The sequence below is a fragment of the Stegodyphus dumicola genome, chromosome 2 (genome assembly GCF_044657685.1).
Source record: "Stegodyphus dumicola isolate Sdum_Otavi_A_Nest chromosome 2, ASM4465768v1".
NCBI lineage: Eukaryota > Metazoa > Arthropoda > Arachnida > Araneae > Eresidae > Stegodyphus > Stegodyphus dumicola.
In genome coordinates this window covers 119,240,892-119,259,648 of record NC_140769.1, presented here as the reverse complement: position 1 = coordinate 119,259,648, position 18,757 = coordinate 119,240,892, and the positions used below count along the sequence as shown (strand labels likewise).

Below are 18,757 nucleotides of genomic sequence, written 5' to 3'. Positions count from 1 at the left end.
AACGCCTTCGCCGGGAATCGAACCACGGACCTCTGTAATACGTGCCCAGAGTGCAGAGCACCACACAACGAAGGCGGGAAAAATGCCTTATATAATCCCCCTGAAGTATATTCTCCACACCCAGGATTTGGGTGTGGAGAATCATCATCCAATACCCTTTTAGTTCGAGTGCCCCTTTTGAGACATTAGGTTATTTCGAAGCAGGAGATGTGAAAAATGAGCAACGCCTTCGCCAGGAATCGAGCCACGAACCTCTGGAATACGTGCCCAGCGTGCAGACCACCACACCACGAAAGCATGTTAAGAAGGCAGGAGAAATACCTTATAACCTACATATTACTTAAAATAGTGATTTGATTAATAGTTTTGATTAATTTCGTTATCCTTTCCTAGATGGAGTTATTATCGCATTATTGTTGTTGTTTTTCGTAGACAGTTTAACTGTGTCAATGAAAAAACAAAAAAAAAAAAAAATATTTCTCAGTTTTTGAAATGTTTTATAAATTGAAATGATTTCAAGGAAATCTGTTATTGGTCTATGTTCCAAATGCTTCAAAACTGTGCGTTTGTAATATAGACTAAATATCTTCAGATTTTAGTTTTATAATTTCGATTAAATATATAATGTTTATTCTCTTTTTGCCATATCGATTTATCTTATTTACTTTGTAAAATTAAATAGAAATCAGGGGAAATAAAATGCAGCATTGCGGTACAAGAAAATGATCTCGCGCAATGATGATAAAAAAATCTAAAATATTTACTTTCATGGTGTCACGTAATAAATTTTGCATCTTGGGGCCAAAAACAAAAAGTCGCTCTGATCTAACACCTTCCACAAAAGCTGAAAAAAAGGACTTTTCCTGAAAGCTGATACATTTCTGTTTTGCATACCAAGCAAAACGAGGCAAAAGTAAAATTCGCGTTTAATTTAAGCACTTTCGTTTGAAAGCGCTTTCGTTTTCTTTCGTTTTGAAAGAAAGCAATACTCTTTTTAGAATTAAGAAAAGAAATTCTCTTTAAGAAAGCTATTTATAGCTCCTAAAGCGGCAATGCCGTAAGTGAGTATTAATGTAAGTGAGTGCCGTAAGTGAGTATTAATACATTACAAACTAAGATAGGAAAATACATCATATGAGAGTACTGTTGTGCAGTGAAATTAAGTGGTTTAAATAATTAACGTTTTATTCAAAAAATTTTTATCTTTTATGCAAAATTATACTACACAAATTGTATTTTATTTAACCAATGTATTAATCTGTTTGTCTACTAATTGGGATTTTGTCTCTTTCGCGCGACCTCAGAAAATTGAGTGAGAAAAAGCGTTGAACTAAACTTCAATTAGTAGACAAACAGATTAATACATTGATTAAATAAAATACAATTTGTGCAGTATAATTTTGCATAAAAAATAAATTTTTTTAATAAAACGTTAATTATTTAAACCACTTAATTTCACTGCACAACAGTACTCTCATATAATGTATTTTCCTATCTTAGTTTCTAATGGGGTGAATTTCTAAGTAATATTTTGTAGCTTAAAATTACTAAGTATGATTTTACATACTTCAAATTCAGACTGTTAAAAGCAGAAAAATGTCTTCTTTCATTTAAAATTACTTTTATTAAGATAGGTTAAATAGTTTTTTAAATATGCCCATTTAATTAACTAAGTTCTGTAATCTGGTTAATAATGCTCTGATGATTGAATTTTTGTCACTTGAATGGTGTATGTGGGAGAAAAAGAGTGGTTTTTCCTTGTCCTTGTCTATGGTCACTATCCGGTCCAGTATCCGGTCGCAGGGTGGTGAGAGCTGGGTTAATACTTCTTTTTTGGTGACTTGGCGAAAAGGGATTGAATTAGTTTGAATTTCTGAGGGGAAAAAGGGAATTTTTTTCTACTATTTTCTTCTCGGCGTTTTTGAGTGGTGTTTCTTCCCAAATTGGTTGATTGCACATTAATGTGAAGGACGTTCGGATCAAAAACTTGTATGCACCGATTTTGGTTCTCATGTATCGCTTAATTCCAGGCCATAAGATGTATATATACTAAGTTCTGTGTGTTGTTCGTGAATTTCCTTAATTATGGGTCTGATGATTGCTGTTTCAGCTGTTCGTCGCCTCGTCGTTTAGCAACAGAGTGATGAGCGGGAGTTCCATTCACTGGAGTTATTTCCTGCTGGAACATCTTTTCCCATATGCGACGCTGTAACGGCTGACGTCCGCAAGCTTTAAAATCCTTGTTTCTTGTCCTGATCCCATCTTATGATGAACTTACTACTCTACGCTATTAGCGCCAAGCCTTCGCTTCATTCCGCCGATGGAGAGGAGATAGTCCTCCGAAATTGCGTATCTTTCTGAGCGTTTTCTATGGAGTTGCTAGACACACGAGGAAGACGTCCAGATATAAGATTTCTTTTCATTTTTACTTCCTTGTACGAAGTAAAAAGGAAGCATTGTAATCGCGAAAAATTTCGGGTATCATATTTCAATGAAAATATCCCCAGTGCTTAAATTGCGCCGGAGCCCACCGGAGCCCGGCTCCGGTGCTTCTCAATTTTTAAGATAAATTACAATTTTAGCCGGAGCGCACCGGAGCCCTAAATAAGATGAGCTCCGGTACTTCCATTTATAAAACTGAATCACATTTTAAAGGGAACAAAATTTAGAATTCCTAGCGTTTTAATTTAACAACAAGCAAACCTTGCAATACTCTATTTCTCTACAAATATGAACTCATGAGAACATGAGACGTTCAAGTAAAGTCCCCTCACTCGCATGCGGAAACTTTTCCGTTTAAGAAAAGCAATAAATTTGGGAGAATTTGTTTAGGAACACCTAAATTTCTCCCCCATGCCATCGTATCTAGTGTATTGTTATCGATGCTTACAGTTAGATATCATCGCAGAAAGGAAAATTTGTGTTCTTAAATGTGCGTTAAGTGACAGCGAGTACAATAAGAGGAAAATACTGAGATAAACTGCTCAAGCACGTCCAATACATCGTCTTCCCAAAGTATCCACTAATGGGGGGAGGAGGGTAACCAGCAACTTTACATTTAGGAGTTTAACCCTGACACCCATCTGCTTGATGGCTATAATTATATCAACAGAGATCCGCGGTCAAAGAGAACGTTCTCTCTCACTAAGATTCCCCTCATTTTTTGTTTTCACCCACTCAAACCCTCATTCTGTTTCGCAATGGAATTTTCATCAGCTATAATTTAAGTATATTTAATTTTTGAACTCCCCCCCCTACGACTAGAACTCCCCCCCTACGACTAGAACTTAAATTGGGCCGGAACCCACCGGATTTTGGGTTTTTGTAATAAATTATAATTCTAGCCGGAACGAACCGGAACCCTGAATAAGAAGGCTGCGGCACTTATTTTATGCAGTTAAATAACAAGTTCAGTTGAAATTTATCTTGAAAATTTTATTTTAACAATAAAATTATATTAAAAATCGCGTATTAAATTTCAATTTATCTCTTTACATTTTATTTAATTTTAATTAGTTAATTACTTCAATCTTTAATTATTTCAATAAATAAGAATTAATTATCTAATAATTATCAATTAAATTATAATTAATTAATTATATAACAATTATTGATTAAATAACAATTTATAAACATTAATTAAATAGCTATTAATTAATTTGATAATAATTAACTATTTAATTTTAAAATTATTAAGGAGTTTAATAGTCATTTTATTTATTTATTTAGGCTTGTTCTCTCTGCTGACGGTCTTCCATAGGACTCCGGCACTTCTAATCTTAGAAATTAAGCCCTGATTTTGACCGCTATCGAATGAAATTTAACGATGCTTTTGCCTGACAGCTATACGTAAGGACAAAATAAAGGACTCTTTTTTTCCCCAAAATTTATAAAACTGATTTTAAATGAATTCTGAAGAGATTCTTTTTTCTTGGCGTCTATACATACGCATGTATGTATATAGCTCGCATAGCTTAAAATCGAGTAGCCTCAGAACGTTGAAATTTTGTCGATAGGACTGCTGTAACATGCAGATGTGCACCTCCCATTTTGGTTACAATCCGCCACATCAAAAGTATATAAATATATATATATCCACACTGTTCCTCGACTCAGTGAGCTGAGTTTCTTTATTATTATATGTTTGTAAATTGAGCATTCTTTGCTTTAAAAACAATTGAATTGTGTTGCTGCGATTAAGATGTTTACGCCTTTAGTTAAGCTGCATGCAATAACCGCGTAATTATCAACAATTTAAAAGTTGTTTAAGTGCAGTTAAGCCTAATATTTGATCACCACAGCAGCTATGTTTGTTTACATTTGAAACTTAGCAGAATAGTGGATTATAACCAATCTAGAGAAACTAAGCTTGGCAATAACAAAGTAACGTCTTCTTTTATTATTGCGAATTCAATTATGCTTAATTCAATTTGGAATTATCACTAGGTTATTAGCTTGTTTTTGTGTAGAAACTGTAATTCTAATTGTAATTTTTTTTTATTGTTTTAACTGTACTTGGTGTTTTATGTTTTCCTATATCTTTCAAATTTAACGAAAATATTTTGAATTTTTATGCATTTTTACCTTGCTGCAAAGGGAGAACTGAATTAATTAGTAGCGCTTGCGCATTAGGTAAGCGGCGCTGAATCGTCTGTCAAAAACTATTTCTTTTTTATTTGTTTAATTTCTTTCATACGTCGTTTTAGATTTATTATAGTATTTGAATAGAACTTGTGGTAATTCTTCAGATGATATAACTTTTGTGCACTTTGAGTTATAAAATGAATGAGATATAATGCTGTTAAGTGAAAGTAGTGCCGAAGTGTCGCTGTGGTAAATAAATACAGTGAACTTTAAAGAGCGCATTTATTCTATTGTGGTTTATGTGCTATCAACGAAGTAAACTTAATTCAAAATTCGTTACTGTTAATTCAATACATTTAAATGAAATGAGGGGAAAATTGAGTATAATTTAATATTCCGTACAAGAAAATCATGTAGTGTACACATCAGTTTTTTTTTGGGGGGGTCACTACTAAAAATTGGTTATATTAACAGCTACTTAAATTTTGCCTTGTGTAACTTGTTGGCAAAACTAGAAAAATGTTCAAATCCTTACTGAATTTTATTCATCCATATTAACCGCGATTCATGTGGTAGTAGCATCATATTTTTCAACCCGGTTTTCAGTGCATCACCGCATCCTCGGTTGATTGCAGTGTTATCTTTAAGTGGGAAATGCTCAGGAAATTGAAGTTAGCGCTCAATAGTTAATTTTACATTATGATACTGTTCATTTCAAATTTTACTATTTGTTACATGAAAAGTCGTGCAATAATAGGTTATTTATAATTGTGAAATAGGAAAAAATATTGTCTATGCTTATTTAAATTAATTGCACGGCCGGAAGTTGGTTTGGCCCCCTCTTGATTAAGTTTTGGACTTGTAGAAATGTACTAGTTCCAGTGCAAGTGAGAATGTACCTATGTATACGGTTATATCAAGAGAAAAATTATATCTTTGGTTATATCGAAATATTTCTGAGTTTATATAGATACATTCCCGGTTACCTCAAAAGAAAAATTAATATATTTACCCATATTGAAATATGTTTGTAATTGAGTTCCATCATAAATTTCCAATTAGTTATAATGTGAAAGATATGTTATCAGATTCTGTGTTCCTCCTTACTTGCTTTGGAAACATTAACTATCCTGACTCGGAACAGGGAGCTTACTAAAGCTATGTTTAATAAATTTGCGAAGTAGACAATACACACAGGAAGGGTATACGAAACCCTTTATTTTTCTCTCTTTACAATGATTTCCGGAACTTCGGAATACAGAGACCAACCACTTGTGGTCTGAACGTAAGAATATAAAAAATATTAATTAAAAATCTAACTAAACTAACTTTGGATTACTAAACAAGTGCCGAACTCTAAGATTGGCCGTATATTAACAAAAAGCCGTATGTAGTACAGAGAACTGCTAACACTACGATACGTTTAAAGTTATCAAGAGGATTAAACCTCTGGCCTTGAAGGCAACCAGCAACCGAGTAAAACTGCTATGGCAAGTGGCCTGCTTCTAATCACTCCTTCCTCTCTCTTGCTTGGCAAAAAGCCACAACTTAAGTACTTGGCGTTAGCAAGACAAATTTGCATAAATAAGTTAAAAGCTTTTAATTCTGGCCGGAAGTAGAAAATAAGAAGTGATAGTAAAGATTTAAAATAAAATAAACGTTAGTAAAACTTGGATCCTTACATACTTCCCGCCAGAGTTAATTAGTTTGAAACTGAGGTCTAAAACGACCTCGTTGAAAACTTTTAGCTCTAGAATCTAACGCGAGGCCAATCTTTTACAAACATTTCTCACTAGAAACTAGAAATTGAAAAAAAAAAGTTGTTTTTACATTATCAACTCCATGGACAATTACTTTTCATCTGTACTTGCATCTAAACAGGAGTTCTTAGTTGAAATCTGGTTCCTTCCAGAGATCTGGAAGGAAAACTAGTTTAATGAAACGTAACACAATTAAAAGGCAAGTAACATGAATACTTATATTTCTCTTAACATTCTTATTTCATTCATGACGTTATTTAATTATCTCCCCGTGCTCTCTGACATGTGTTGTAAAGGAAAACACCAAACACGAACGTGTCTATGTCCAAGTTTTCAACACTACCGCCTGCAATCAAAACACTAACGTGTTAAATTTCAACATAACAAGACCTCAGAACACACCTTATATTCATCTCTAAACCCTGAGGTACTATTCTGAAAAGTGGCTAACTCTGAAGTGTAGCGTCAGAGAGCCTAACTACATTCATTCAACATTTAACACATATTCACAATAATTTGCTCTTTTTACAGTCACACCAATAAGTTAAAATTTTTTGCATTACTTTCACTTTTAACATATTACAGTATTTCTTAATGTTTAAAATAACAGTTCACATTGTATATAAGGACATATTAACATGCCGTTAATTTTATGCATTTTAAAACATACATTAGTAGTACATTGTTAACTTCTGTCCTTTTCCTAGCAAGTGCCAATTCTTCTACATTGAAATACTACATTTCAAAAGTCTTTCAGACTAAAACTTTTTTCTTGCCAGAATCTTTTAACTAAAATTTTATACAATAACATTTACAATTTTCTTAAAGTACCTTTCTCAAAGATTATCAATGCTTTTACAATATTCAAGTATTTACACATTCCTATTATACATTAATTTTAGTTTTACTCGCAGGTAATTGAAAAACATAACACCAAAATAGGTAACAACTCATTTCTCGCCTTTTTGGCGATAAAGGTAGACCTCACATGAGGTAAAACTTCTTGAATTCTGCCACTTGCAGTAAGAATGAAAAATTAACTTAAGGTTTCAAAGTAACATAAAGTTTTACTTATCTTTGTGATATTCGGACATCCTTTTTTCTGCCCAGTCCTGGAAGGTAGCGAAGACTATGGTTTGGTTTATCTTCCTTCTTGTGCGGGTTCGCTCTTCGATTCCTTCCTCGATGAGCTTTCTTTTTCTTCCAGTGCGGTCACCCTTGAAGACCTTCTTTTTAGCCTCTGCCTGTGGTCTCGGCCGTTTGATGGCAGCTGGTCTTGGCAGAACAGGGACAACTCTCTCTCGTTCCTGCTTGGATCTCGTTGCTGGCTGTTCAAATTTTCCTTGTTTCTTTGCCTCCGCAGCTGGTGTTCCTTCATCGATTCGTCGACATTTGCTGCGTAGACTCCTATCCGATGGGTAGATCTTCCGTTTTGGAGCCGGGTTATAGTTGCCGTCATTTCTCCTGGCTCTCTTTGCATTCGTCGTACTTCTCCCTTCTTCATTCTGGGGGTGGTCGTGCTCTCTCTTTTCTGGTCGGTGGAACGGCTTGTTTTTCTTGTTACCTTCAATTTTCCAACAGGGAAACTTTCTTTTCAATTGCTCCTGCCTCCTAATGGCTTGCCCTTGTGATTGTCGTTGTTCCACCTCTGGAGCTTGTGCCTGCAGGGCCGGATCCTGCAAAAGATCTTTAAATATTGGCATTTTATTACGATTATAGAATGGTTTTATCTGGTCAATGTTTGCGGAGCATGTTTCACCATTCCTGGCTTTTAACACCACTACAGCCTGAGTTATATTTTCTATGACATATGGTCCTTCAAATCGTGGAAAAAATTTGGCAGTTTTATCTTCTGGTGCTGAAGAAAGTGAATGCTTAATTTTTAACACTTCATCTCCTACTTTATAAGTTACTCCCCGTCGTTTCATATCATAATAAAGTTTCTGTTTTCTCTGTGCTACTTCAGTGTTCTTTTTTGCTTCTTTAATTAATTTTTCTATATCACCCATTTTAAATTCTGGGGCTCTTTGTTGAACATAAAATAATTTATCTAACGGCGTTATAATCTTTCTGCCTAAAAATAACTCAGCAGGAGTGTTGCCCGTCGAATCATGTTTTGCGGTCCTAAGGTCGAAAGCTAATTCATTGACATAGTTATCCCAGCTTTTATGAAAATTTTTAACATAACTATGGATAATTTTCACTATATTTCTATTGACCCGTTCCGCTATATTTGATTGCGGCCGATACGGGACCATTTTTAAATGACGTATGCCCAGTTTTTGGCACATGTCTTCAAATATATTACTTACAAATTGAGGACCATTATCCGATATAACTTTTAGGGGCGCCCCGTATTTTAAAATATATTTATTTAAAATAGAATCAGTAACTAATTTCGCGGAGGCTCGTTTTAAGGGAACAATTTCGGTCCACTTACTAAAATGATTAACCATAACAAGGAGATATAGGCTTTTATTTAACTGACTTTTTGGGAAAGGGCCCAATAAATCGATGCCAATTATTTCATTTGGAAATTCTTATTTAATGCTATTTAGAAACCCGGCCGGGCGGAAATTAATATAATTAACTGCTTGACATGTTGGGCAGGACTGGACATACGCACTTGTTAACGTTTGCAGATCAGGAAAATAAACTGCCTCGCGTACGCGTTGGATGGTTTTTCGAATACCAGCATGAGAAGCTAATGGGCAGTCGTGTAACTCCTGCAGTATATTTAATCTAAGACTAGCTGGGAAAACAGGTCGAAATTCGTTGTGGATTTCGTAGTTTTTGTATAAAATAATAGACCATCTATTAGTTCGTAATGGGCCGCCCTATTTCTTATCGCCACAATATCTTGGTGGCTAAAACTTTCAGGATCCTTTAAATACTCATAAATGTTTTTAAATTCAGGATCCTTACCCAGTTCGGTTATTACAGTTTCTCGGGAATGTATCGCACATGCTGTGAGCATTACCACCTTTACTGTATTACCTTCTTCATCTATTTTTATTCTGGATAGGGCATCTGCTACGATATTTTCCTTTCCGGGGGTGTGCTTGATTACCGGATTATACTCTTGTAACTTGAGTGCCCATCTTATTAAACTTGGGGATAAGTTTTCCCTGAGTACAATCTAGTTACCGCCGCATGATCAGAATACGCTGTTATTGGCGCCCTTCCAAAATAGACTCAGAACTTTTGCACTGCTAACAGAACTGCAAGTGCCTCTCTCTCAGTCGCGGAATTATTTCTTTGTGTTTGATTTAAAGTTCGACTAAAAAATGCCACGGTCTGCTGATTTTGCGAAAGTACCGCTCCTACCGCATGATCCGAAGCATCCGCTGAAATTTCTAAATTCTCATCATTTTCAGGAAATTTCAAAACAGGGGCTTGCGTTAATGCTTGCTTTAATTTTTCGAAAGCAATATTGGCTTTGGGCGCCCACGAGAATGTTACCTTTTTCCTTTTTAATTTTAACAATGGTTCAGCAATAGCTGCAAAATCTTTTATAAAGGACCTATAATATGAACAAAGTCCTAGAAAAGAAGAGAGCTTCTTCGCCGTATTTGGCGGCGGATACTTTTGCACAGCGATTATTTTTGATTCGTCTGTCTCGATTCCTTTCTGAAATATTTTGTAACCTAAGTATTTTAATTCAGGGGCTGCAAATTTGCACTTTTCGACATTAACTTTTAGACCGGCCTCATTTATAATGAAAACACCTGTCTTAAATCCTCTACATGTTGGTCCAGATTATCACTAGTAATAATGATATCGTCTAAATAGATAAATGTGGACTTTCCAAGAACAGGCCTTAGCACAATGTCCATACATCGCTGAAATCTTGCCGGTGCCCCTGAAAGGCCAAACGGCATTCGCAGGAATGCATAAGTGCCAGACTTGGTTATAAAAGCAGTCTTAGGCACATCTTCCGGTCTAACTCCTATTTGAAAATAACCAGTCGTTAAGTCTAAAGTAGTCATATATTTGGTAGAAGTTATGTTCCTTAGAATTTCTTCGATAATATGTAACGGATATACCGGATATTTAGTGATGAAGTTTAATTTACGATAGTCAATTGCAAAATGCCATCTTTTCGGATCTGTTACCGGATAGTCATTATTTTTCTTACATAACACAACCGGGCTAGCATAACTACTTGAGATAGGCGTTATGATCTTTGTACGTAACATATCTCGAATGTGCCACTCTATAATTTTTTCTTTATTTTTATCATATCGGTATGGTTTGTGGCGAACTGGCAGTGAATCTACGGTGTCGATCTATGGTTAGTAACTTGAGTAAATCCGGGAATATCACTAAACGAAGCAAATTCACTTACCACTTGTCGAATTTTTTGTTGCTCTTCCTTAGGCAGGTGGTCGAGGTTTAACGTTGGTCGTTCTGTTTTTTCTTCTCGAACTGGTTTCATCGTCAGCTTAAGGGACGCTTCGTTAAAATCCAGCGTTGTTTCTGCCTCTAAAAGGAAATCTATCCCTAAAATGACATGTGCTTGCAAATTCTTTACGATAAAAAACATAATCTTTACTTGCTCGTCCTTGATACGAATGTATAACGGTAATTTACCTATGCACTTGCATCTTTCTCCCTGCGCAGCTAACACTGTCGTATTATCCAAATTATATATGCGGTATTTACGGTTTAATAATATAATTATATATGCGGTAATTATATATGCGGTATACTTCCTAAAAAAATCTTCTGCCACACAGGAACACTGCGCGTTTGTATCCAGGACTGCGGTGGCTGGGATGTTATTCACCAAAACTTCAATCTTTGGAAGAGTCAAATTTTTCACCATAACTGTATTTAATTTAAAGGAAAACGGGTTTTCTTGGCCTTCGGATTTCCGCACCCTCCTGTAAGCAGAAATCCGTTTTAGTTTAAATGTTGTTTCTTCCTTTCCATGCCTTCCTTCTCTTTCCACTGGCCTTCAGACTTTTTTCTGTCTTACTATTGAACTGTCGACGTTCGCCGGTTGTTTTTGGATACTCGGGTTTCCTTGCCCACTGATTCGGTTTGCTTTTGTAGCCGTGTTCTTGACATTGCTGTGGTCTTGGCGCACCAAATTGGCTTCGTTGCTCCTACTGGCGTCTTCTTTCAATTTCCGCCGTTCTTCTACTTTCAAACTGGATTCCTAGCTCAAATAACTTTTCCAGTGTAGTCGGATTCCTTAATTCAATAAAGTCTAGTACTTGGGGAAGTAACCTCGGCAAAATCACTTGAATTATCTCAGGATCCGGACGGTTTCCATACAAGAGTTTGAAGACGTGAATTTTTCTTAAAATAAAGCTTGAGAGATTTTCAATTCGTTTCTGGTATATTCTGAAAAGTTCCGTTTCTAATCTTGCACCATCTCTTACGACAGGGAAGGCTTTTACTAAGGCAGTCTTAAAATTTTCGTAAGTATAGGTGGGACTTCCCGCTTGACCCAAGAGGCTTCTGCTTATACATTTGAACCAATTATGCGCTTGGCCCCTCAAAGCGCTGGTAGCTAAGGTGACTTTCTGGAACTCATGTACTGGATACAGCATGAAGTGGTCATCCAATTTTTCCAAAAAACTGGTTACCGGTGAGTTTCCATTAAATGTTGCTTCTGGTTTCATCGATGCGCGCATGGTCTGGACGATGTAATCAAATCCTTCCAGGGCGGCAGCTGGCATTTCTGGATTCTGAGCCGTTTCTGCATCCAGACAGGTTCCTCTTGAAACTCGGCCATGGTTATTCTTCTTCGTCGGCCCCACTATCAGATTCTGTGTTCCTCCTTATTTGCTTTGGAAACATTAACTATCCTGACTCGGAACGGGGAGCTTACTAAAGCTATGTTCAATAAATTTGGGAAGTAGACAATACACAAAGGAAAGGTATACGAAACCTTTTATTTTTCTCTCTTTACAATGATTTCCGGAACTTCAGAATACAGAGACCAACCACTTGTGGTCTGAACGTAAGAATATAAAAAATATTAACTAAAAATCTAACTAAACTAACTTTGGATTACTAAACAAGTGCCGAACTCCAAGATTGGCCGTATATTAACAAAAAGCCGTATGTAGTACAGAGAACTGCTAACACTACGATACGTTTAAAGTTATCAAGAGGATTAAACCTCTGGCCTTGAAGGCAACCAGCAACCGAGTAAAACTGCTATGGCAAGCGGCCTGCTTCTAATCACTCCTTCCTCTCTCTTGCTTGGCAAAAAGCCACAACTTAAGTACTTGGCGTTAGCAAGACAAATTTGCATAAATAAGTTAAAAGCTTTTAATTCTGGCCGGAAGTAGAAATTAAGAAGTGATAGTAAAGATTTAAAATAAAATAAACGTTAGTAAAACTTAGGATCCTTACAATGTTGTCTGAAATCTTAGATAAAATTCTTGGAGTACTAATTAATTCTGTATTACCATCTCCCGGGAGAGTTCAGTTTCTTGTTAACTGTCTTACTCATACTTACTTACAAGAATAATAAATTCTAAAGTTATCAAATAATTTGAATGTTTGTTTTATGCATGCTTGCTCGTTTTCATTCACTTTCTGACTTCCCACAGCTTCATAGCTTTGTTTTGATCAAATTTTTTACACAATGTAAGATAATTAGTGAATTCTTGAATTCACTGCTAGGTTATAACTGTAACTTACCAAACTGTAGAATATCTTGTCCACTGTTGTGGGGTGCCTCTTTCTATGCTAGGTAAAAGTTGAGTCGGGTTAATTTTGCCACCAATTAACAAAATTAACTTGTTCTTGTGCACTTATGTAATATACGCCAGAACTTCAGTCAAGTAGATTATCAAAGTGTCTATTAGTAATAATTTTGTTATATTTATTATAAATGTAAAAATTTAATTTTTAATTATTCACTATTCAATGTTCTGCATTTCTAAGCCTCTTCGTTTTTTTATGATTGTAGTAATTCATTAAATTTTTGCAATGAATAAATCTTCAAATTCATATCAAGCAGATGTTTGTATGACAGCCTAAAAGTGAAGAATTATTCTACTTTTTTTGTAACGTAAATATACTGTGTTTATTGTAGGGATCTTTTTGCTTTCTTGTACAAAATAACGAAATAAAAGAAGTATTGTAATCACGAAAATTTTTGGATACCATATTTCAACCAAAATATCCATTTTGACTGCTATCGAATGCAATTTAACGATAGTTTTGCGTGACATCTGTAAGTAAGGACAGAATAAAAGACTTTTTCCTAAAACGGGTAGCAAAATGGAATTAAAATGTATTCAATAGATATTTTTTTTTCGTATCCTCTGTACGAACGTAGGACGTATGTATGTGTGTGTATATAACTGCTGTAACATATAGTTGTGCACCTCCTTTTTTGTTTGCAATCGGTTGCACCAAAATTATATATTTATATACGCCTTCTCTGTTACTCGGCTCCGTGAGCTCAGTTTTTTTTATTCTTAGATGTTCGTAAACATCGCCTTTTTTTCTTTATGTTTTTCTTATCTTCTTGTTTTCATACCTGTAGTTAATCTGCATGCAATAGTTGTAGAACTGCCAACAATTTAAAAATCGTTACCATAGCAGCCATATTTGTTTACATTTGAAACTTAGCAGAATAGGGAAGTAAGTCAGTGTCTACACCTTCAGTGTTAAGTTTTGTGCACCAAAAAATCTGCCTTCTTGCACGCTGGTTGCTTGTTTTTGCGTAGAAACTCTAATTTTAATTGCAAAAAGTGTTTTTTTTTTAAATTGTTCTAACTGTATTTGATGTTTGATATTTTCCTATGTTTTTCCATTTTTAATAAAGATACTTTGAGGTTTGAGGTTTCATGTAATTTTTCCTTGCCATTGAATGTGAACTGAATTAATTGAATGAGAAATATATGTCTGATGAAATTCGAGGAAATACGTTTAAATAAAATGCAGCAAAAATGCGTATAATTTATTATTCCGTGCTAGGAAGTCATGTGGCGTACTCATCAGATTTTTTGTAGTTGCTCTCACGGTTAATCTGTTGTAACGTAAATGGTGTTATTTATGTAACTTTGCAATACCTTTTCTGGATACAGTGGCGTAGCTAGGATTTCAGCGCCCGGGTACAACTGAAGAATTTGCGCCCTTTTCTGTGTGCCAAGAATGGAAAACATTTCATTAAAAATTTCGTAGCATCAATTTGGCACCACCCGGGGACAGATGTCCCCCTTTGCCCCACCCTAGCAACGCCACTGTCTGGATGGCACAATTTTGTCAAGACATGGATATTAAGTGATAATTGAGAATAGACCGAGATATTATTGTACATTTCAAAGTTTAAAAAAAAATACATTGCTTGGAATTAGGCTGTTTTTTAGGCATGTCTTTATCTATTTATCCCATCTTCATCCTTATAACACTACTACACACTATTATCTTATAAAACCTAAAGTAGACTCAGAGGTATCCGTCGCAGAAACTGATTCTAAAAAGGGCTTCGTGAGCTAAAACGTTTAGGAGCTGCTGGTGTTGGACTAAAATCGGAAACATTTCAGACATATCTTGGAATGTGGTGGGAAGTATGAACAAAAATCAAAGAAACGGGAAAAATCTAGATAGCTCTTCTTCTGTTTTCCTACAAGTGGCATTATCTCTTGACTACAATAAACTGTTTCGGGAATAAGATATAAATTTTCTTATTTCGTTAGAAGTTTTATGCTGTCGTTAGTTATAGAATCTTTTATGGTAACATATACAGAGATATAATTCTTGCTTTGTGATAGGTCAATAAAATTTGATATAGTTATAACTTGGTTACTAGGAGGAAAATTTTATGTATTTACAGCTTGGTTAAAAAAAATTTCACCGGAATATTCTAGAAGTTTCTATACGAAGTAACATTAAAATTCAATTCCATTAAACTAATCCTTCAGGCTTAGAAATTTTAGAAAGTTGGTTTGTTTGTGTCAAAAATTGTTTTGAATAATAATTGCTACTGCAAAACATAATGGTTTCTTAAACATAGTAATAACTATAATAATAAGTTTTCTTTTGAATCAAATTATTTCAAATATTTTTGTTCTTTTCCACCGCTTTCTGAGTATAATAAAAAGAAATTAATAGATGTTATTCAGTCATTTCAGCTCTCAAAACATTTATTCTTTGTAATGTCTGTGACCACTTTATTGTGTTTTCCCAATCTCTTTAAATTATTAGATATCCTGGAGAGAAAGAAATACTTCTATGAATTCTTTCATATACTAATACTTTCAGCTGAAATTATGAATCGTGAGTAAACATTTTAAATTCCCATAATTTAAAATCAAAAGAAATGAATTACATAAATATTCTCTGTTTCTTCTGGTGATGAAAATATTAAAACGTAGTAGTTTCCCTTATGTTCTTATTACTGAAGGATAAAAATGCGTATTTTTGGATATTTTAACATAACGTGTTCATGAAATTATTTATACGTGTTTGGCATACGTTTCTAATCATTCAAGAATACGACTTACGCGTATTTCAACGAAAATATCCATTTTGACATATCTCGATTCCATTTGAATGATGTTTTTGAGCTACATATGTAAGTATGGACAGAATAAAGCACTCATTTTCCCAAAATGGATTGTGAAATGGATTTAAAATGGATACAGAAGAGACTTTTTTCGTGACATCTGTACATACGTACCTATGTATGTATGTATGTATCACGCATAGTCTGAGTAGCCTCAGAACGTTAAAGTTTTGTATATGGGACTGTTATAAAATGTAGATGTGTACCTGGTTGCAATCGGACGCACCAAACGTATAACCCACTCTGTTACCCGGCTGGGTCAGCTAAGGTTTTTTATTCTTATATGTTGGCAAATTGTTCATTTTTTGCTTTAAACGTGATTGAATTATGTTGTTCTTATGTTCCGGTTAAGGGTTTTACACTTAAGTTCCACTAAGCCTAACAACGCCGCCATTTGTTTACTTTCGAAACTTCGTAGCATAATGATGTCAGTTTCTGCAACCAAACTTTTTGCCGAGTGGGACAGAAAGGTTTGTGCACCGAAAAATCTCTCTTTCTGCCTAATGTTAATTAATTTAAGTTCTAATTTTAATTGTAAAAATTATTTTCTAACGGTTCTTAACTCTATTTATGTTTTAGGTTTTTTTGTATTTTACAATTTTGAATGAAGATGTTTTTATTTGTTATGTACGTTTTCTTGTCGCGAAGTGAGAACTGGGTTGATTAAGTAAGGAACATATCTCCGATGAAGTTCGGAGAAATAAGTTTAAATTAAATGCAGCAGAAAATGTGCATAATTTAATAGGCCGTACAAGGAAGACATGTGGTGTGCACATGAGATTTTGTTTTCCTTCCACAGGTGATTGCTAATTTAAAATTTATAGTAGCACTTTGCATACAAGTTCATAACACAAAATTACTGAAAATTAGTAATTCTAAGGCAATAAAGGAAAACACAATTTTAGATGTATAACAAAGACGAAAATGTAACTTACTTCTACCGTACCCAAACGAAGAATAGGGGTCAGTGTAAAATAGGATGTGATGAAAAAATATGCTGTGGTTTAGATTAGAAATCCTTTCTTGTATAAAAATATCCCGTAACTGTCTTTCTGGGGCAGCGTTTTTATTTTTTCTTTATCTCTTAGTCTTTCTTTCTTCGATTTTGTTTGAGACTAGTTGGAGCTTTTTTCTCTCAAATTTGTCCAGTCTGATTTTTTGTGGCCTGTGTTTTAAAATGTTTCTAAAATGAGACATGACATTACATTGAAAATGCTATTCTGTGGCTTAATAATGCATTATCAGGTGATACCATCACACGAAACGTTGCAGTTTACCCCACTTTTCGCCGAATTTTCGGATCAAAGAGCTACATTCATATATTCATCCTCCCTTTCCATGGTTTTGCATACAGACCATAATTGCCTCTTGGAATTCATAGTTTCATAACTGACTTTCTTTTAAGCTTTGTTAATGAGAGTTGAGCAATGTAAAATATTGAAATGATGTTTCTAAACGTCCTCGAATGTTGATTCTGTATTAGCGCTTACCTCAATACACCTTCGAGAATCGTTTCCGACAATCATTCCGAAAATAAGACTTAAGTGATTGTAAACTGGGATATGGTTCATCATTCGAGAAGATTTTTGCTCAGATAATTTGATAGTGAATGCATTTATTCATGATACATAGTTCCACTGTAGTTGCAATCATGTTACACGAATTACTCTGAAGTTAAATTAAAGTGCAGCCATTTTTTTTTCTTTACAGGTAGCAGAGTACCTGTTATTCTTGTTGGCAACAAGACCGATTTAGAAGAAGAGCGCCAGGTGACACCTCAAATGGTTCAAGATGCTCTCAAAGATCAATCTAAAGTTTGCAAATACCTGGAGACCAGCGCCAAATACAACGTTAATGTTGCTCGACTATTTATCGAGCTGTTGGAACATGCGCGAGAGCTTGAACAACCTCCTCCTGCGCCTCAGCAATCCAGAAGACTGAGTCGGAGGCTCAGTTCTTTGGGAAATATTAATTTGGCGGTCCGAAGAAAGTCCAGTTTGCCGAAAGTAACCGAAGCGAAAGTTGATGTTCCACGATCTGAACCAAGGTGCGTTATAGTTTAGTCACAATTTTGATAACATGAGAACTTCAGTTAAGAGATTTTTTTCCTGACTGAAATCTTCAAGCTGCATTGTCATAACTGATGGAGCATGACCTAATTGGTTAGTCACCTTACTTGTTATGTCCAGGTTTGTAAACTGGATTTTGAATGAGCTTGAAGAAGCATTCCAGTGTACTTTGCAGAGGATGCTGAAATGTCTGTAACGAACACTTTTGGACAAATAATTCCACAAGGCTGAACTTAACATTATTGCTCATTTAATCGAATGTGGTATTTTCTCATAGCTGTATAAACTTCATAAATTTATTTATTAAGTGTTTGTTCAGTATATTTAATTTTATTTAAATTATTTGATGATGATCATTCCAAAGCAATGAGTATAGTTCATATTTATGCATAAATGTTTATAGCATTATTTATAACTTCACTTGAAACATCTAATCATTTGTATTTCGCTTAAATAATTTTCATTTATAAATTTGTATAAAGTGTCTTATGTAACTGAATTTTGTCTGCATATATGTATTATCAATGACAAATTTTATATGTGTAGTAAACAATCGAAAACAAGCGAGCAAAATTCACACGTCTGTAAAACATATGTAAAGCTACACTATCGTTACTTACCGTAATGCTGTAGTTCACCATTACTACCGTTATGATTTTACAGATTTTACGTAGTAATCAAAATCTGCAAAACCATAACGGTGAACAATAATATTTTTGCTTGTTACGTTACAGTTTCATTGCATCTGCATTCTAAAGATAAAGCCTTATCTTATGAGAAAAGAAATGTTTAGATGCACTATG

The 18,757-nt window shown here is 34.7% G+C and overlaps 1 protein-coding gene across 1 annotated transcript in view; it reads left to right on the top strand.

Annotated features, from left to right (window-relative positions):
* LOC118179282 (ras-related protein Rap-1b-like) overlaps positions 1–18,396 on the top strand; it is a 207,261-nt gene extending 188,865 nt beyond the window's left edge. The window contains exon 3 of the mRNA XM_085810317.1: positions 17,596–18,396. Coding sequence (XP_085666443.1) covers positions 17,596–17,948 — 353 coding nt within the window. The 3' untranslated portion in view covers positions 17,949–18,396. The remainder of the gene's footprint in view (positions 1–17,595) is intronic.
* Positions 18,397–18,757: the final 361 nt, after the last annotated feature.